This window comes from Oryctolagus cuniculus, chromosome 2 (genome assembly GCF_051225735.1).
Source record: "Oryctolagus cuniculus isolate XC-2025 breed Fujian yellow rabbit chromosome 2, ASM5122573v1, whole genome shotgun sequence".
Lineage (NCBI taxonomy): Eukaryota > Metazoa > Chordata > Mammalia > Lagomorpha > Leporidae > Oryctolagus > Oryctolagus cuniculus.
In genome coordinates this window covers 192042105-192063783 of record NC_142868.1, presented here as the reverse complement: position 1 = coordinate 192063783, position 21679 = coordinate 192042105, and the positions used below count along the sequence as shown (strand labels likewise).

The 21679-nt window shown below is 42.8% G+C and overlaps 1 protein-coding gene across 1 annotated transcript in view; it reads right to left on the bottom strand.

Moving 5' to 3' along the window:
• NBAS (NBAS subunit of NRZ tethering complex) overlaps window positions 1–17503 on the bottom strand; it is a 459817-nt gene extending 442314 nt beyond the window's left edge. The window contains exons 1-5 of the mRNA XM_070069748.2: window positions 17288–17503; window positions 14730–14784; window positions 11925–11961; window positions 9549–9626; window positions 9168–9215 (exon numbers count right to left, since the gene is read on the bottom strand). Coding sequence (XP_069925849.2) covers window positions 9168–9215; window positions 9549–9626; window positions 11925–11961; window positions 14730–14784; window positions 17288–17404 — 335 coding nt within the window. The 5' untranslated portion in view covers window positions 17405–17503. The remainder of the gene's footprint in view (window positions 1–9167; window positions 9216–9548; window positions 9627–11924; window positions 11962–14729; window positions 14785–17287) is intronic.
• Window positions 17504–21679: the final 4176 nt, after the last annotated feature.

Below are 21679 nucleotides of genomic sequence, written 5' to 3'. Positions count from 1 at the left end.
AGCAGTGGAGGATGGCCCAAGTCCTTGGGCCCTGCACCCACGTGGGAGACCTGAAAGAAGTTCCTGGCTCGCGCGCTCTCTCTCTCTCTCTCTGCTTCTGCCTCTGTAACTCTGCCTTTCAAATAAATAAATAAATCTTTTTTAAAAAAATGGTAGTCCTTAGCATACAGCATGGTGCAAAGATTTACAATTTAGGGAGAAAAAATCTTATTTCAATCAGTCAAATAGCTTTAATTATTCACCTTATTTTTATTAGTGACTGATGTAAAATCTGTAATCTTGAAATAATCATAGATACCAACATAGCCTAATTATTATGAAATATGCTTAAAAGTCAAAATCAGTAAACCTATTAGAAAATAATGAAATAACAATTATCCAAAAATATAATGTCTATAGTATTTTCCTAGCAATTCTACTTCCATAGTTATCCCTGGGAAATAACTACATATATAGACAGACATCTACAACCAGCTTATGTATGACAAAGGAGCTAAAACCAATCCCTGGAGCAAGGACAATCTCTTCTACAAAGGATTCTCGGAAAATTGACAAATGGGATTATATCAAGCGGAGAAGATTCTGCACTGCAAAAGAAACATTCAGCAAAGTGAAGAAGCAACAAAAAGAATGGAACAAAATACTTGCAAAAATATTTGCAAACTATACAACTGAAAAAGGATTAATTTCCAGAATCTATAAAGAGCTCATGAGACTCAACAACAACAAAACAAACAATCCAGTTAAGAAACAGGCAAAGGACTTGAACAAGCATTTTTCAAGAGAGGAAATCCAAATGGCCAACAGACATGAAAAAATGTTCAGGATCATTAGCCATCAGGGAAATGCAAATCAAAATCACAATGAGGTTTCACCTCACCCCAGTTAAAATGGCTTTCATAAAGAAATCAACAAACAACAAATGCTAGCTAAAATATGGGGGAAAAGGTACTCTAATCCACTATTGGTGGGAATGTAAACTGGTAAAGGCACTATGAAAGATAGTATGGAGATTCCTCAAAAATCTGAAAAAAGATCGACCATACGACCCAGCCATCCCAATCCTGGGAATTTACCCCAAGAGAAATGAAATCAGCATATGAAAGAGTTATCTGTACCCCCATGTTTACTGCAGTTCAATTCATAATAGCTAAGACATGGAATCAACCCAAATGCCCGTCAACTGAACACTGGATAAAGAAATTATGGGGCCGGTGCCATGGATCACTTGGCTAATCCTCCGCCTAAGGCGCTGGCACCCCAGGTTCTAGTCCCAGTTAGGGTGCCAGGTACTAGTCCCAGATGCTCCTCTTCCAGTCCAGCTCTCTGCTGTGGCCCAGGAGGGCAGTGGAGGATGGCCCAAGTGCTTGGGTCCCTGCACCCACATGGGAGACCGGGAAGAAGTACCCGGCTCCTGGCTTCAGATCAGCGCAGCCATTAGGGGAGTGAACCAACAATAACGAAGACCTTTCTCTCTGTCTCTCTCTCACTGTCTAACTCTGCCTGGCAAAAAAATTTTAAAAAATTAAAAAATTAAAAAATAAATAAATTATGGGATATATACACCATGGAATACTACACAGCAGTTAAAAAAAAAAAACAACAGAAATCTGGTCATTTGCATTAAAATGGATGAAACTAGAAAACATCATACTTAGCGAGATAAGCCAGTCCCAAAGGTACAGATACCATATGTTCTCCCTTATCTGTGATAACTAATAGAGCACCTAAAAGGCAATCTGTAGGAGTGAAAATGACACTTTGAGAAGCAATGACTTTGAACAGCCCTTGTCTTGACTGTTGATGAACAGCATTTTTTTTTCATACTATTTGTTGAACACAGAGTTAATCATATGTGTATCAAGTTAATAAAGAAAATAGATCTTAGTAAAAACTAAGAGTGGGAATACCACCACGAAGAGGAAGGGGAGTAGGAGTAGGGGTGGAAGGACAGACACAGAAGGAACAATCACCATGTTCCTAAAGTTGTAATTATGGAATGTATGAAGCCTGTAACTATAAAGCTGTCTAGTTCTGCATACATTCCTACAGACTTACTTCTAAGGGTACAGTTTAAAAACCTGCCATGGGACACCAAATTCCCAAAAGTAGGGTAGTAAAAAAAGCATTTTAAGTGTTAAAGTGATCATAGGGATAAGAATAAGCATTGAAGTGATCATATAGATAGGATTAATTATTAAAGCGATCATACAAATAAATAATAATAGAATTAAAAAGGCGTGAATGTTCCAACATGGGAAGCAGTCCACACAGCAGACTCAAAGAAAGACAATCACTTAAAATAGCACTCTGACTGCCACGGCCTTGGCAGCTCATGGCAGGAGCCTTGGGTGATTACTGACATCATAAATAAGAGTGGCAATTGTTAAATCGGCAACAGGAGTCACTGTGCACTTACTCCCCATGGGATCTCTGTCCTTAATGTGTTGCACTATGAGAATTAACAGTAAAACTAGTCTTCAAACATAACTTTATACTTTGTGTGTCTTTGTGGAGACAAACTGTTGAAATATTTACTTAGTATACAGTTGATCTTCTGTATGTAAAGATAATTAAAAATGAATCTTAATGAAGAATGGGATGGGAGAGGGGTAAGAGATGGGATGGTTTGCGGGTGGGAGGGTGGTTATGGGGGGAAAACTGCTACAATCCAAAAGTTGTACTTTTGAAATTTATATATTAAATAAAAGTTTTCTTTAAAAAAATATCACTCTGACTTCAGAATCAGCCCTTAAGGCATTCTGTTCTGGCTAAAAATCCCACAAGACTATTTGAGGCATGGAAAGCCAAGACACTGCGGCAAAAACTGTCCTACACGAAGGACCTCTGTGGGTGAGACGCCAGTGGAAAGCAGTGGTCGTCAAAGAAGGATGTGCTTTTCTCAGAAGGGAAGAGAGAACTTCCACTTTGCTTATGGCCATGTCTAAATATTGAAGGAGTCTGTGGATTCAAAAGGCTTCCACAGCCTAAGCAGCTCATGTCAAGAGCCTCGGGTGATCACTGACATCATACAAAAGAGTGTTAATTGTTAAATTATCAACAAGAGTCACTGTGCACTAACTTCCCGTGCAGGACATTTGTCCTCAAAAAGTAATATTATGAGAGTTAATAGTAAAACTAGTTCTCAAAGATTTACTTTGCTTCAGTTTATTAAATGGAGGATATCCTTATGTCTCATGAGTTTTAAATACACCTAAGTGCCCAACTTCATTGCCTGTTTCCTTAGTTGCTTCTTCGATTAATGATAAAACTTGTTCTCAAAGAAAAAAAAAGGTATATTATCACAAAAATTAAAATAAGAAAGGAAGCAGGAGGAAGGGTGAGAGTGAGGGAGGGAGGGAGGATGGGGTGGGAAGTGGCATTATGTACTTAAAACTATGTGTGAGATACAAAAAATTTGTTCCATTATATAAAAAATTTAAATAAAAAGCTATTATATCAGGACTAAAGCAAATTATCATTATAGAAATAAGTTTCCTCAAGAAATTGGATTGCTCAGCATTTAAGTGGGAGGGAGCAGAAAGATCACCGTCTCTGACACAAACCTGACCTGGTTCCAGCCTATCTGCATAACCAAGACAAAATATTTAACATAAGTTTCGTTTTCCATCCAATAAAGTAAGGTAACAGCAACTTCATACAGCTTAGTGAAAGCATTAAATAAAACATAATGTTCACAGACCTTAGTAAACTTTCATTATTTTCATCTTTAATATCATTACTACATAATTGTCTTTTTTTTCTTGTTGAGGAAAGAGAGAAGTGAGTCCAGTTTTGTCAAAAATTAGTACAATTTATTCACTTAAATAGTTAAGCAAACTTTGGGGGGATTATATGCCTTTTTCATAAAGTTTTATTTTAATGCTGTTTATTCCAATTATTTCCCCTATTTACAATCGCCACAATCTAAGAAATTATTACTTCACTACTCAGGAAAGAAAAACACACATAATAATCACTGGTAACATAAATTACTGCCAAATTACAATAAAGAAGCAGTTCCCAAACAGTCATTTTTTATTCACAGCAGCCCCACATAGCAGCAGGTTACACGTGCCATACTGGAACAAGTGATCAGTCAGTTACAACCCACTACAAAAAAGAATTTGGGAACAGCAATCCTAGTGCTTCCGTACAAAAGGCACAGCTGCCTCTCAAAATTCTAAAGCACTGCAGCTTTTAATTTTTCTTTTTTTCTTTTTTTTTTTAACATGTATTTATTTATTTGAAAGTCAGACTTAAAGAGAAGGAGAGGCAGAGAAACAAAGAGAGAGAGAGAGAGAGATCTTCCATCTGCAGATCACTCCCCAAATGGCCACAATGGCCAGCACTAGGCCAGGCCAAAGCCAGGAGGGGGAACTTCTTTCAAGACTTCCATGTAGGTAAAGGGGCCTAAGCACTTGGACCATCTTCTGCTGCTTTCCCAGACACATCAGCAAGGAGCTGGATCAGAAGCGGAGCAGGGGCCAGCACTGTGGCTTAGCAGGTAAAGCCAATGCCTGTAGTGCCAGCATCCCATATGGGAGTAGGTTTGAGTCCCGGCTGCTCCATTTCCAATCCAGCTCTCTACTATGGCCTGGGAAAGCAGTAGAAGATGGCCCAAGTCCTTGGGCTCCTGCACCCACATGGGAGACCTGCAGGAGGCTCCTGGCTCCTGACTTCGGATTGGCGCAGCTCCAGCCATTACGGCCATCTGGGGAGTGAACCAGCAGATGGAAGACCTTTCTCTCTCTCTCTTCCTCTCCTTCGCTCTCTGTGTTAACTCTGACTTTCAAATAAATAAATAAATCTTTAAAAAAAAATAAGTGTTGTGACTCGATCAGCTCTTGTCCTGATGGTTGATGTACAATGTAATACTTTATCCATTATAGTATTTTTTTTGTTGTAGTACCATTGGTTGAACTCTGTAATTAACACACAATTATTCTTAGGTGTTTAAATTTTAACTGAAAAGTGATCCCTGTTGGGAATTTGGAAAACATTATGCTGAGTGATAAGCCAATCCCAAAGGGACAAATACCACTTGTTTTCCTTGATAGGTGACAACTAACTGAGCACCAAAAAGGAAACCTGTTAAAGTGAAATGAACACTATGAGAAACAGTGACTTGATCAGCCCTCACCCTGACTGTTGATGAGCAACTTGATATGTTATCCCTCTTAGTATTTTTTTTGTTTGTTCTACTTACTACTTTTGGTTGAATACTGTAATCAATACACAATTCTTCTTAAGTGCTGAAACTTAACTGAAAAGTGATCGCTGTTAAATATAAGAGTGGGAATAAGAGAGGGAAGAGATGTGCAATTCGGGACATGCTCAAGCTGACTTACCTCAAACGGTAGAGTTAGAAACATACCAAGGGATTCCAATTCAATCCCATCAAGGTGGCACGTACCAATGCTATCTCACTAGTCCCAGTGATCAATTGCTGTTCACAATTGATCATAATGATAGGACTAAGAACCAAAGGGATCACATAAACAAGAATAGTGTCTGCAAATACTAGCTGATAGAATAAAAAAGGGAGAGAATGATCCAACATGGGAAGAGAGATACACAGCAGATCCATAGAATGGCAGATGTCCTAAACAGCACTCTGGCCTCAGAATCAGCCCTTAAGGCATGCAGATCCAGCTGAAAAGCCCATGAGAGTATTTCAGGCATGGAAAGCCAAGACACTCTGGGGGGGGGGGGGGGGACACCTAAATGAAAGATCTCCACGAGTGAGATCCCAGTGGAAAGAACGGGTCATCAAAGAAGGAGATACCTTTCTCTGAAGGGAGGAGAGAACTTCCACTTTGACCATGCCCTTGTCTAAAAATTATCAGAGTCAGTGAACTCAGGGGGCTTCCATAGCCTTGGCAGCTCGTGAAAAGAGCCTCGGGTGATTATTGAGGCCATAAACAAGAGTGTCAATTTGTTAAGTCAACAACAGGAGTCATTGTGCACTTACTCCTCATGTAGGATCTTTATCCTTAGTGTGCTGTACATTGAGATTTAATGCTATAACTAGTACTCAAACAGTATTTTTCACTTTATGTTTCTGTGTGGGAGCAAACTGTTGAAATCTTTGCTTGATGTATGCTGAACTGATCTTCTGTATATAAAGAGAAACGAGGATGAATCTTGATGTGAATGGAAGGGGAGAGGGAGTGGGAAAGGGGAGGGTTGCGGGTGGGAGGGACGTTATGAGGGGGAAGCCATTGTAATCCATAAGCTGTACATTGGAGATTTATATTCATTAAATAAAAGTAAAAAAAAAAAAAATTAAGTGGAGCAGCCAAGACTCGAACTGACACTCATATGAGATGCCAGCACTGCAGATGGTGGCTTTACCCTTTACACCACAGCACCGGCCCCTCATTTTGTTTTTTTCAAATTCATTTTCTGTTTATAACTGACTCCTAATATCCAAAAATGATCTAAGCTACTACAATTATCTTTCATATTCTAATCCAATGAACAAATATACACTGAAAAAGTATCAGCTGCCTACTACCATCACTACTGGGGTCAAACCTGTGCTGTTTATGCTCTTGATTGTGTTACAAGACAAACATGGAATGGAGAAAACAAATGGTAGGGATAATCACTAAAATGGTAGGGATAATCACTAAAAGGTAGGGATAATCACTATTCACAGACTTTACCTTTCTGAATCCCCATGCCCTGTTTCTCTTTTAACAACTCCACAGGCTTGCTGGAAGATACGCCCTTTTGGGTTACTGTAAAGTTAATGTATCTATACAAGTACATTCAGCAGAAGGAAAGGAGTGCCAACTCCGAGCCATGCAGTGGGCCCTGTCCTGTAATGCCCAGTGCCCTCCCTGCATCTGTCTCCCCTATTCCACTTGCAGATGCCCCACTTATTCATCAAACACAAACCACCAATTCCTATTATGTTCAAAGAAATATATTATGCTTGGGAAAAGGACAGTCCCTGACTCCAAGGAACACACAATATAACTGCAGCTACAGAATCCAGACCCCATGCATACTAAGTTCTTGAGGAATGGCACATTCTAGAGTTGTGCAAGGCAGTGGCCCTAAACAGAATGGGGGAAACACCTAGGAATAGGTGGCTTAGCACAACATGATGCCAGGTTAACACAGCATGAACACCAATGCTGGAAGAACATATTTCAAATCCCTGCACAATGGGGCCAGTGCTGTGGCGCAGTGGGTTAAAGCTCTGGCCTGAAGCAGCAGCATGCCATATGGGAGCTGGTTCTAGTCCCACCTGCTCCTCTTCTGATCCAGCTCTCTGCTATGGCCTGGGAAAGCAGTAGAAGATGTGCCCCTGCACCCACATGGGAGACCCGGAAGAAGCTCTTGGCTCCTAGCTCCTAGATTCGGATCGGCATAGCTCCAGCTCTTGCAGCCACCTGGGGAGTGAACCAGCGGATGGAAGACCTCTCTCTCTCTCTCTCTCTCTGATTCTCCTCTCTGTGTAACTCTGACTTTCAAGTAAATAAATCAATAAATCTTAAAAAAGGAAAAAGACACTTGATCTTAGCCAAAAGGCCGAGAAGCAAACTGTTGAAATCTTTACTTAATATATACTAAATTGATCTTCTGTATATAGAGAATTGAAAATGAATCTTGATGTAAATGGAAGGGGAGAGGGAGCAGGAGAGGGGAGGGTTGCGAGTGGGAGGGAAGTTATGGGGGGTGGGGGGGAGCCATTGTAATCCATAAGCTGTACTTTGGAAATTTATATTCATTAAATAAAAGTTAAAAAAAAAAAAAAAAAAGGGCCCTGCCTTTTAAGGCCAAGTCAAATTATATAATTTAGCTTTGAAAGGCAGTCATCATTGCCCATCAGTTTTACCCTGATGGCTTTAAGGGGGTTTAGAAAGCTTCCTCATTTGAAGCTAGATGGGGGCAAACCTTGTGACAACTCCTCAAAAAGTTGAGAAGTCCAGTTGTGGGTGAATAGATGGAAAAAAGAAAGAACATCACAAACAGAAAGCTATAACCATTATGAAACCCAGGGACTGGTCATCAGCACCATTTCTAGTCAAGAATGATGAAGCAGCAGAAAAACCTTTCAGCAGGTATCAAGGTAACCTGACACTTCTGCCTCTTCGCTTATTTTCTGAGAAGCAAGAGTTAGGCCTTGCCTGCAAAAAGCACTGACTCTCAATTTTAGAGCTGCCACCAGTCTACTGTTGTTGCAAACTTCATAAGGAGTTACTCATTTTTGAGTTAGTCACTGTTACTGGTATTTCTTTCACAACTCATGTATCATTTTAAAATAAAAGACCTGGAAAGCCCAGCTCAGAAAAATCTCTGGATGTGTTTGTAATACCACTGAATGGCTCAAGAAAACAAGTAATATCCCTCTTCTCAGGTAACAGGTAACATCCTGCCCAGTCATATTCGACTCCCAGCTTTGTCTTGTTGGAACAAAGCTGGAACAAAGCTGCCCTGCTCTTTTCTATACCCTCCTGAGGTCCGTTTAGCTCACTTGGCAGCAACCAGTAAAATGCAAGTGGCTTCCAGAGTTCTGGAAGACAGACCTCATGAACTAAAGGAGACAGGAGAGTGATCAGAAACACAAAAAAGAGCATGCCCCTCTGACAAAGTAGCCTTCATTCTTTAACTCGCAAATATGAGTGTCTGACACATCACCAAATTGAGTTACTTAGTTAAAAAAAAAAAAAAAAAACCTCTTAAATATACTCATCATAAAAACATAAAAATCTTCATTTCCCAGGTGAGCATCTGGCTAAGAGCTTAAAAACACCACTTGTGAAGCCCACATCCCATATCAAAGTGTCTAAAGTCAAGTCCCAACTCTACTCCCAGTCCCAGCTTCTGGCTAATGCACACCCTGGGAGGCAGCAGGTGACTGGCTCTTCCAGCCGTGCACTGCCCATGTGCAAGACCTGTACTGGGTTCCTGCTCCCAGCTTTGACCTCTACAAGGGCCAGCGCAGGCATTTGAGGAATACACCATCAGATGGGAGCTTTCCTTGTCTCTGTCTCTTTCCCTCTCTCTCTCTCTCTCTCTGTGCGTGTGTGTGTGTGTTTATGTGTGTGAGAGAAAATGAAAGAATAAAATTTTTGAAAACATTTTAGTTTCCATTTGTCAAGTAAAAATTTTTCTCAAAGGAAATCTTAAATATGCATAATAATAATTACCTGATCTCCACACACTGGTCTTGAACAGTGGCCAAAAGCTTTCCGTTGCTTTCATGGGAGAAAGAGAAAAGATTCTACTATGAGTATTTGAAGCAGTCTTTTACACAGAAGCATTTGAACAAGTTAAAATCAGTTTTGAATTTTGACAGGCTTTTATTATTCATCTACTGGCCTTATAGTTAGTTGACTATAAGGTACAAAAATATACAAAATGATTCAATACACCTTGATTTAACATGTTTAAACAATACTAATCATACATGACACAGAGAATTTTTATACAATAAAAATCAAAACTGAAAGATCCAAATATTAAAATTCATAATGAAATTTAAAAGGTAATCCATATAGGAAGACATTACATGAATTTTATATCCTTACCTTGCAAGTACTAAATGCCAGTTTATCTGTTTATTAATCAAGCGAACCAGTCCATCAGGGAGCAAGAAAGGTGCAGGGCTGAAAACACAATACATTAGCTCGCTTAAAATCTAACCATGAAAACCACGATAAGTCAGCAAATATTACAAGTAGCAAATATATTTACAGGGAGATGGGATTTTTTTTCTCATTAGAATATAAAATTTGAACAAAAATAAAAAAACAATAAATGCTGGCCAGCATGTGAGGAAAAGGTACCCTAATACACTACTGGTGGGATGTAAGCTAGTACAATCATTATGGAAGACAGTATAGAGATTCCTCAGAAATCTGAAAAAAGATCAACCATATAATCCAGCCATCCCACTACTGGGAATTTACCCAAATGAAATGAAATCAGCATTTTAAGAGTTATCTGTACCCCCATGTTTATTACAGGTCAATTCAAAATAGCTAAGATGGAATCAACCCAGATGTCCATCAACTGATGACTGGATAAAGAAAATGTGGTATCTATCCACTATGGAATACTACTCAGCAGTAAAAAGAAAAAAAAGATTGGATTCTGTCTTTTGCAAACAAACTGGAAATCATTATGCTTAGTGAAATAAGGTAATCCCAAAAAGACAAACATCATGTTTTCCCTGGTTTGTGGTAACTAATACACAGTTTATAAAAAAAGCAGTATGTACGTGAGTAAAAATGACATTTTGAGATCTGACTATTGTTTACAGCCCTTGTCTATACTCCTGAGGAACAGTGGTTTTTCTACGTACTGTTTGTTCAATTATTTACTTAGTAGAGAGTTAAGCTTATGGTTATAAAATAAACTGAAACTATGTAATAATAAAAATTTCAAAAAAATAAAAAAGTAAAGAGAAGAGAGAGGACGGGTAGGAGAAAGGGAAGGGTGGGAAGTATCCCTCCTAAATCTGTGTATATGAAATACATGAAACTTGTTCATCTTATATAGTAAAAAAAAAAAAAAACTATATAAAAATAAAAGTAAATTTTTAAAAGAATATAAAATTTCAGTGTTAGTGAACCCCAAACCAAAACTTACTAATTTGGTATCTGAAATTCAATCATATACATTTCCCTATTTCCAGAAAACATGATGGTGTGTTTAGTCATATCCTTTCAAGGGAAGCGATATGCAGGGTGCCAATAACAAGGCAGAGTAAATGCACAACAATCTTCCTGCTAGAACCACCTAGAAATTCTGGTTCAGTCACAACAAAGACAAATTCTAGTATACCACTGAAATCAGAACACCCAAAGAGGAATTTCCAAGAACTAGAAATGAAGTTAATTGCTGGCCCTGTGGCCTACCAAGCTAAGCATCCACCTGCGGCACCAGCATCCCATGTGGGCTCTGGTTGAGGCCCTGCTGCTCTGCTTTTGATCCAGATCCCTGCTGATGGCCTGGAAAAGCAGTGGAGGATGGCTCCTGCACTTCATCCCCTGCACCTGCGTGGGAGACTCGGAAGAAGCTCCTGGCTCCTGGCTTTGGATCAGCCCAGCTCCAGCCATTGCGGGAGTGAACCAGCAGATGGAGACCTCTCTCTCTGTCTCTCCCCCTCTGTCTGTGACTCTGTCTCTCAAGTAAATAAATAAATCTTTAAAAAAGGAAAAGAAAAATGAAATGAAGTTAATTGACAGAATTTAGCACAGTAAAGAGAATCAAGAACCCAAAACAGAACTTAACACACAGGATCAGAACCGAGTCACTGGGCCACGTGGCCACACAAGCTAAACAACTGCACCACTGGTGAACAGAGAACTAGAAACTTCTCACTGTGGGCCTAGGGAGGCTTTAAGGACTTTCACATCCTTGCCTACAACTCTGGTCTGTGGGGAGGGAAAAGAATCTATGAAAATTAAGAACATAGCAACTGAACAATGACTGACCAGAAGAGTTGAAGATATGCAAGCCACAGATCCATTACGTGGGCATCAAGATATGGCTGAGAACACTCATCAGATGACGCAGAAGTCATCATTAAATATTAACAATAATGACAAATAGAACAAAAGTTACACAGAGTCTACTGAGATATCTTGTCAGTTATGCCAAAATGTTTGAAATGTCTATTTTACAAACTTTGTTCACTTGAATGTCACTGTATATATCATGATCTGGGATTCAATAATGAAAACTGAAACCATAAGTAGGGTAAAGTTTTTTGTTATTTTTGTAATCAATTCATTCTTAAATTGTTTAATTATAAATGTTTACAGTATACAATGTGATAATCTGACACATGTATAAAATCTAATTAGTATTCCCCTCTCCTTAAATATTTTATTTTTGTTATGAATAATACTATGTATATTTGATGTTTATGCTGTTTCTCTGACAAATTGAACACTCACCTGTACCAGATGTATTGGCGTAAAAATAACAAATGATCTGTAATAAAAACAGCACAAACATAAATCACTTTGTCTTTAAAATCATTTTCAAATTAGATCCATAGACAAGGAATCTAAAATATACCACAGACCAATTCATTACAATAAAAAACAACAGAGGTCGGCGCTGTGGCATGGCAGGTAAAAGCCGCCGCCTGAAGTGCCAGCATCCACATGGGCCCCAGTTCTAGTCCCGGCTGCTCCACTTCTAACCCAGCTCTCTGCTGTGGCCTGGGAAAGCAGCAAAAGATGGCCCAAGTCCTTGGGATCCTGAACCTGCATGGGAGACCCAGAAAAAGCTCCTAGCTCCTGGCTTCGGATCAGCCCACCTCCAACCACTGTGGTCATTTGAGGAGTGAACCAGCAGATGGAAGACCTTTCTCTCTCTCTCTCTCTCTCTCTCTGTGTCTCTGCCTGTCTGTAACTCTGCCTTTCAATAAATAAATAAATGTTTAAAAAAAAAAAAAAGGAGAAACACACTCTTAAAATGAGATAATAAATATAATCTAAGATAAACTATAATTTTCAAAGTCAAACATTTGTCTACATTATATTCCAAACTTGTGTGTTACTCCAAACTTTGAAGTATTTCCTAACTAAAAAAGTAAAAGTGGCTTGAGAATTAAATTAAAAGTTAAATTTCATCTAGGAAATTTTAATGAAACCATGGACGACAAATGACAGTAATCACCCTTTAAAGCCTTTGTATAAAAATCAAAACAAAATGTCTAACTTCCTATTAAAATTTAATTCTTTATATTATTCTATGGATTTACTTCAAAAACTTTATGGAAATAAAAGATAATGCAAGGTATAATAATGTGTCATAGCGGGTAAAGCTGCCACCTAGGATGCCAGCATCCATACAGGCACCAGTTCATGTCCTGGCTGCTCCACTTCCTACCTAGCTCCCTGCTAATGGTCTGGGAAAAGCAGCGGAAGATGGCCTAAGTACGTGGGTACCTGCTACCCACGTGGAAGACCTTGAAGAAGCTCCTGGCCCCTGGCTTTTCGGTCAGCTGGGAAGTGATCCAGCAGATGGACGATCTCTATGTGTCTTTCCTTTTCTGTTAACTCTTTCAAATAAATAACTCTTTTACAATAAAGGAATAAAACGATGCAGATTTTCCATGAACTTTTAAAAGCTTAAAATGTATAAAAGTACTTCACAAAGTTCATTGAAAAACAGAATTAAAAGCTGTTTATTTTGGCACAAAAAGCTTTTGAAATCCACTCAATATTTTCATAACACATGTGAACTTTAAAGATCCTTCATATTCATGGAATTTGAAATTTCTTACACAAAAATACCTTTGATTTCATTTTTCACAAACCTTTTTGTACTCTTATATATGTATATATGTACCTGTGTTAGATGTATATTAATGGAAAAAATTCTGAATAATAATAGATTATCTTTGGTTGGTAAAATGAGGAAAAACTCATTTATTTTAATCTGTGATTTATATTAGCTTTTCATTACTACAGTGAATTATCTGAGGCAACCAACTGTATAAGGTAAAAGGGCTTCTTTAGCTCAGAGTTTTGGAGGTTCAAGTTCAAGACCAGGCAGCCCCATCAGTTTCACTTCTGATGAGGGCAGCAGTGGTGCAGTGCAGCGCTCAGGCACAGGAAGATCACACGCTGAGCCAGGAAGCAGAGAGAGGCGCCCCCTACCTCAGGCTTTTAGAACAACCCTCTCAGGAGTTACTTTCCAGGGCACAACCCCAGGGTGACCTAAGGACCTCCCACTAGGCCCACCTCCTAAACACCACAACTGGATTAAGTTCCTACCCTTCAGTACTTCAGTATCATTTGTTTATGACCTTCATGTCTAAATGCCTGCATGAGTCCATGGGGAAAATCATACTCAAACTGTAATATGTTTAACTATTATAGTCTAAATTTTCTACAGTGAATTTTTATTGCTTGTGTGCATTTTCTAAATTTTTGAAATCTCAAGGCATTTGTGGTAATGAAAATTGAATATTCTAGTGCTTCCTATATGATAAAATAAAATTATAATTAATCTAAAAGTTTACAATTCTTTTGAAATTAAATCTTTGTAAGGAACTTAAATCACTGGTATAGAAAGAATGAACTCTGGAACAAGAAAAACACAAATTTCAAATTAATATCTTTGGGCAAGCTTCCTCTTCTAAAACATAAAGCAGCAGCAAGAAATACCTTGCTGCTCTGATAAAATTAACATTTTGTTAAATTTTGTTAAAATTAATAGAGTAAAGCACTCATAGCACCAAGTGCCTAATCCTGTCTCAGACTCTCATTAGGTCAAATGTAAAGTCTGTCAGGAATTAAATTAATGTCCCAGTTAATCAAATTTGCAATTTTAATATTTATGACCAGATACATCTGGAACATCACATAAACTACTTAAAATAACCTCTCACTGTCTTTTCACTCGACATCCACAGACCCTGTGAGACTCCGCGTACTTGATCTTCCTCATCCCCTTGGAATCACATCCATACCAGCTACATCCACTCAAGTTCAGCTGTAAGCTGCATTCAAATCCTGTGTGTGTGAATATGCATATACTTAAAAACATGCCTATGTGTGCATACATACATATAAACACACACAAAAATCAACTCAGCAAGTCTGCTACTTACTTTCATCAGAAATCTAAAAAGTACATTCTATATCCCTGAAACTTTACAAAATGGCACAGTTACAGATAAAATGGAGGAAAAAATTAGTAACAACATAATTACATATAGAAAGATAAAAATGAGCTGTACTTACCTCTAATTGCTTTTGTGATGAAAAACGATGCACCATGATTTCGGTTGCCTCTAGGCTACAAGTTAAACAGACAAAAACAAAACCTTAACATTTGAGAATTTTTTAGTAAATGTTCTTATACAACATGCAAACTTATACTTCTTTACCAACACTCAGAGTACTATGTACAAGGTCCAAGTATGCATATTTAACAACTGCTAACAGATTAAAACAAAAAAGTACAACAGGGCCTGGGGCATGGGGAATAAACATTGAGCATGGTACAGTTATAAGCAACTTCAGGGTGAACCTTACAGGAGAGGGCAAAGACTGAGGCTGGAAACTGTTTCCAAATCAGTTCACCAAACACAGAGAAGTCAAGCACACAAAGACAATTATGGTGGCCAGCTCAACAGTCTATTCAAGCAGGCTGTCATATATCCATGGAGACAAAGACACACACTAACAAAACACACACTCAAGCTACATTAAGTAATTGCTAGATTAAATAATCCCATCCCATAAGTAAAGGCAGAACACTCACTCTGTGTAGGTTAAACAACACTATGACTACACGTGAGTAGGAGGCACCAAAGTTCTGTCAAGAAAAACATAATGAGGGCACAGCAGGTTAAGCCACCCCTTGCAGTGTGGGCATCCTAGATCCAAGCACAGATTCAGGTCCCAGCAGCTCAGCTCCAGATCTAACTCCCTGCTGGTGAGCCTGAGAGGCAGCAGATGATGGCCCAAGTACAGATAAGATACTGTAGACCACAGAAAAGTTATTTCACTTAACAAACTTTACTGGATCATCCAATTCACAAATTGGTCCGGGGGAAGCCTATGAAGGTGAACCAGACGCAACTGAGCTGCCCTTAAAGAGCTCACAGTGAACAGCTGAAAACAGAACGTAGAAATCAACAGACCAACAACAAAACGCTGCTATCAGCTTCAATGTTTCAGTATAAGTGGGTGCTGGGCATATTCCTTTAAAATCAATTTATAATGTCAGGCATTCTGAAACGTCATGGCAAATAACCAGCGAGTGACAGGGGGAGCAAAACTCCTTATGGGACAGAGAGCAGTAGCAACAGCTTCCTAGCTGCCTAACTTGCTGAATATTCACATTACTTAGACAAACAACAACAAAAACGCGAATCTGTGCATGCCTATAAAATACTAGCACATTAGTCAAGACGAGCAGGAGCTGCGGAGGGAAGGAGCTGAAAGAGGAAGACTACAAACTTCGCAGGAAAATGAATGGCGTGCACACTCAGGAAGAGGCGGTGCGGAATTCGCTGTACTCCGTAATGTCCACTAAAAGCTCCTCTGGGCTCTTGCTGCTTCCTGAGTCTCAGTGACTGGCACATATAGGGCACTCGATAAATAATTATCTGCTGAACAAACGTGAATGCGCAGATGCCTGAGGGGTTCTACCCGGGAGACAACTGGTACCCCAGGCTCCAGTTCCCAAGTCGGATCCCACCTCGGGCCGCTTCATCCCCGCGCCATTCCGCTCCTAGCACAGAGTAATAACCCGGCATTACTCTAGATTACGCGAGAAGTATTTCCTGGACTGTCGCCCCGCTAGCTCCGTGAAGGCCTATCCAGCTCTGGTCCCGGGCATCGAGCGCAGCACCTGGGACTCGGGGACACGGACGGGGACACACACACACACTCTAGCGCAGCACCTGGGACTCGGGGACACACACACACACACACACTCTAGCGCAGCACCTGGGACTCGGGGACACGGACGGGGACACACGGACAGACACACATTCTAGCGCAGCACCTGGGACTCGGGGACACGGACAGACACACACAGACACACACACACTCTAGCGCAACACCTGCGACTCGGGGACACACGGACAGACACACACTCTAGCGCAGCACCTGGGACTCGGGGACACACGGACAGACACACACTCTAGCGCAGCACCTGGGACTCGGGAACACACGGTCGGGGACACACACACTCTAGCGCAGCACCTGGGACTCGGGGACACACGGACAGACACACAGACACACACACACTCTAGCGCAGCACCTGGGACTCGGGGACACGGACGGGGACACACGGACAGACACACACACACACACACACACACTCTCAAACGCTCCGCGGTTCAGCCTAGCAAGGGGCACAGCGTCAGAGCCCGCGGCCCGCGGCAGCCGCAGTTCGCTTCACTGTCAGGTCCTGGAAATTCTTCCACCACAGACGAGGGGCCGGCCCTGACCAGCCTCCGCCAGCTCGCGGGAGGAGGCCCTCGCGTCCAGCCCTGCGCCCTCCCCTCCGAACAGCCAGAGTGAAGCTGACAGCCGGAGCGGCAAGACGCCAGCCGCCGAGCGCGGGGTCGCCCGGAGGGGCCCGGGAGGTTCTCAAGCCCGCCAACTCTTCACGGACGGCCCAGACCCCCGCGAGCCAAGGGGCCGTTGCCAGGGAGACCGCACAAGCCGCCAGCCCTGCGCCCCCGCCCACCCGGCTCCATTCCGCTACGTGGCTGCTGCTACGCGTCTCAGCCGGCGAAGTGCCCGCGCCACGCTGGCTGCAGCCGCAGAAGGGCCTGGCTCACCTGGACTTCTGTCTCCGGTGGCCATTCGGTGTTGACCAGCAAATCGTACAGAATCGTCTCCTCCTCGCCCTCTGCGGAGCCTGAACTCAGAGCCCCCGCGGACTCGGAGGCCGCCATGTTCGCCCGGCGCTGCGCAGGGGCGGGAGAGGTGCTACGGCGTCCCGCAAGGGACGAACTTCCGCGGCCGCGGCCAGCTCTGATTGGCGGATGGAGTGGCGTGAACTGGCCGAGGGAAAGGAAGTGTTGATTTCACCCTCTTACAAAGAAGGCGTTCAGTGGGTGCTGGTCTGGGCTATGACTTGGGTCCTGGCCCCTGTACACTCCTTGTTAATTAAACTTCGTTGGGATGAGCCAATTCACCGAACTTCTCTTATCTAGTCAACTACAAAGCAAAAATCGTACAATCACCTCCCTCACTGAGATGCTGATGTTCATGGCATTTAAAGAGTTTAAACGAACGCCTTTTTTTTTTTAAGATTTATTTACTAGAAAGGCGGAGTTGCAGAGAGCGACATGGAGGCACACAGAGAGAGATCTTCCATCTGTTGGTTTAGCGCACCCAAGATGGGGACCGGGCATTGGGGGGGGGGGGGGGACGGGGGACGAGCCAGAAACTCCATCAGGATCCCCCAACTGGGCGCAGGGGCCCAAGCGTTTGTGCCATCTTCCCTGCTCGCCCAGGCTCACTAGCAGGGAGCTGGATGGGAAGTGGAGCAGCAGCAATCAAAACCAGCGCCAACATGGGTTGCCAGGTGTTGTAGGTGACTGCTTAATCTACAGGCGCAGCCCTGGCCCCCACACAATGACTCTTTAAACACCAGAAAAAGCCATCCAACAAAAGATCGAGGCAATGAAAGTTATCACAGTGGGGATGCCATGCGAGCTTGGAAAAGGCATGAGGCCAAGGGGTCTGCAAGGGCTTTCTGGAGTGGGTGGGGCTTGTCCTGAGTCTTTAACAATAAGTAGACTTTGATTCCAGTGGGAAGGTTTGGGAAGAGCATTTCCTACCGGAGGAAATGAGGTGAGCAAAGACAGGCAAAGCTGAGAGCAGGCGGGCCTTATGAAACCTAAGTGGAGAAGGCGGTAGGGGACAATGAAGTTGAACTAGTAGGTTTAGGGCCAACCTGAAGGCATGGTAAGCATCATTTGTCCATTCATTCATTCAAGCCCTCTGTACTTGAATGTGTTTTCGGAAAGCCCTGTACTATAGGCAGAGCCTATTGTAACCTGGATGAATGCAGTGTGCAAAGCATTAGCACTGTCTCACATTCAAAAGAAGCACACATTCCCAAGATCCCTTGAGAGAAGCAGATTGTATAACATCCATCAAGATGCATTAGGCAGTGATGAAATTAAAATCAACAGCCCAGAGAAGCCTCTAATGGGGCCCTTTTCTCTCAAAGCTAAATGACCTTGAAGCCCTACAACATCTGCCTGCTTGCCCTCTGCCTTCAGCCACAGTGACCTTGCACATCCAAATTGGGACCCTACCAGGCTGTTTCTTCCACTTGAAGGCTTTCTACCTGAGATTTGTGTGCCTCTCCCTCATCTCCTTCAAGTGTCTGTTCAAATAATCACCTTCACTCTGAAGTCCACCTTGACTGCTTATTGTTAATCTTGCAACCATCTTCCCCAACTCCAGGTCTCAAGTTCTTCCAGCTCCTCCCCCTTACCCGCTCCATTCATTTCCTGTTAACGTTTGTTATCATTTAAAATGCTATATAGGGCAGGCAGTGTAGCACAACCTGCTAAGCCTCCCCCAGTTTGCAATGCCCCCAACTCACACAGCAATGCTAATTTGAGTCCCGGCTACTCTGCTTCCCTTGAAGATTTCCTGCTAATGCACCTAGCGGACAGCAGATGATGGCTCATGTGTTTGGGCCCCTGCCACGCATATGGGAGGCCTGAATTGAGTTCCTGACTCTGGGATATTTGGGAGTAAACCAGAATGGGGAGGTTAGTATCTCAAAAATCAAAATAAATCAATAAAAAAGTTTTGGAGCTAGCACTGTGGCATAGTAGGTTAAGCCTCTGCCCATGGTGCCTGCATGCCATGTGGGTGACAGTTACTCTACTTCCAATCCAGTTCCCTGCTAATAGCCTAGGAAAGCAGTGGAAGATGGTCCAAGTACTTGGGCTCCTGCACCTGCGTGGGAGACCCAGAAGAAGCTTCTGGCTCCTGGCTTTGAACAGGCCCAGCTCCAGCCATTGTAGCCATCTGGGGCTTGAACCAGCAGATGGAAGACCTCTCTCTCTGTCTCTGCCTCTCTATAACTCTGCCTTTCAAATAAAATAAATAAATCTTCCCCAAAAAAATCTGTAAGAGTTCAAGGAGGAGGAAGGATGTGATATAATCAAAGACAGAAGGTGGAAAGAGTGTATATGTCATGAAAAATAGTGAGTGTCAGACACTGGAGTTAGAAAGGAAAGGCAGAGGAAAGACTGAAGTTCAACTGAGTCAAAGTAACAGGACGACACAAGTGGGTGCCTGAAGCCTAATTGTTAATAGGTCTTATTTACAGTGAGTATAGAAGTGTGGTTAATTGTTCGACCTGAAACACTTTTGAAAAGGAAAAGGGATGAGTTTCATGTCCTGTGGTGATGAGCACACTAATCTTAACCAGCAAGTGTGGTTGATTTAATGAAGAGATCCTGGGCAGTCAAGGAGAGCAAGACTCTTCACATCATTTGACTTCATGCTTGTAGAGACAGCTCTCATTCTTGTCTGTCCAAGTGTTTTGTCTCCTCCGGAGACTGTTCCAACTTCTCTCCCTTGTCCAGAGATCTGTAACTCTACAGGGCCCTGTCGCTCCCCGTCTTCGTGGAGGAACGACACAGGACCCTGCGCTGTTCTTTCGTCTGCTCGGCCCTCCCCGGATTTGCTGCTGGTTCTTCCCGGGTTGGCTGCTGTCCCTTCCACCTCCGTGGAAGGGTGGTTCCCCCTGCCACATTCCCCACTTCCGCGGGGGAGTGGCACACCGCCGGCCGGCTCTCTCGGGGGCTGCACAGGTGTTCCCCTTAGATGTTCCCCTTAGATGTTCCTGGTGCATGCCGTCTCTCTCCTCCTTTATAGTCCTCTTCCACCAATCCCAACTCTGCTACCCACATGCCAAGTACGCTGCTCTCCTCCAATCAGGAGCAGGTCCCACAGTTTATTGGTTGAACTGGAGGCAGCTGTGTAGAAGCTGTTTCCCTTCTCAGCGCCATATTGTGGGAAAGCAGATGCATAGAATAAGTCTTAATTCCAGTAACTTAGTCTAGTCCGAGTTGCTCCCAGTTGCTCCCCACAGATTCCCCCTTTCTTTTTATTTTTTGGCGTTGATACGCGCCTGTCTTCGGTGTCCTGTGGCACACACTCTGCTCTACTTGCTAGAGTTGCCCACAGGTTCTTACAAGTCCTATCAATCAGGCAAACCGAATCCGGGTCCTCTCTTCGCCATGTTGTGAGGAGGTTTTTAGGCGCTGATGCGTGCCTGTGTTCGGTGCCCTGCAGCGCATGCTCTGTTCTGCTAGAACTGCCTGCAGGTGCTTACAAAACCTAGCAATCAGGCAAACCGAATCCAAGCCTTCTCATTGCCATATTGTGGGGAGACTTATCGATGTTAATTCGTGCCTGTCTTCGGTGACCTGCGGCGCATAAGCTGCTAGCCGCCTGCAGGTGCTCATCGCCTCACTAATCAGGCAGACCGAATCCAAGCTTTCTCATTGCCATGTTGTGGGGAGGCCTTTCTATTTCTCTATTTCTCTATCTCCGGGCATTCCTATTTCTCCCATTTTACTTCTGTCTGCCAACATTCCTATTTCTCTCATTTTACTTCTAAACTTCTGTTTCTCTTATCCTTGCGGCTTCCCGGCGCCCGCCCCGAGGCTGCTTCTCAGCACCTCGCCCCGCGGCTTCCCGGCGCCTCGCCCCGCCGGCAGGTTCCCGGCTCTGCGCACACGCTCCGCGGTCTCCACACACTTGCCCAGCGTTCCCTATCTACTTGTGCCCCGCACGCTCTCTCTGCGCGCGGCAGCCTCCGCGAGTCACACAGCGTAGCTTACGTCTCCGCCACTAGCATTCAATCCAAGTTCCCCGGACTAACCTGGCGAATTCCAACCTGGCGGCCCACGTCTCTGTGTCTGGTTCCAGATCTTCGACTCTTGCTCCCCGGGGTGACTTGAAGAATTCCAAGGTGGCTTACGTCTCTGCCTCGGCCTGCACTCGCGGCTTCATCCTCCCTAACATTTTTCTCTACCCGGTATGTTTCCCTAAGTTTTCTTCCAACAATATTCCTCCCTCATTTCTCCTGGCCTCTCCCCACAGTCCGTATCCAAGTCTAATAGGTTTCACTTTCACTTTCAACCTGCAGTCCGTATCTGAGTCTAAGTTTCTTATTGCTTTCACTTTAA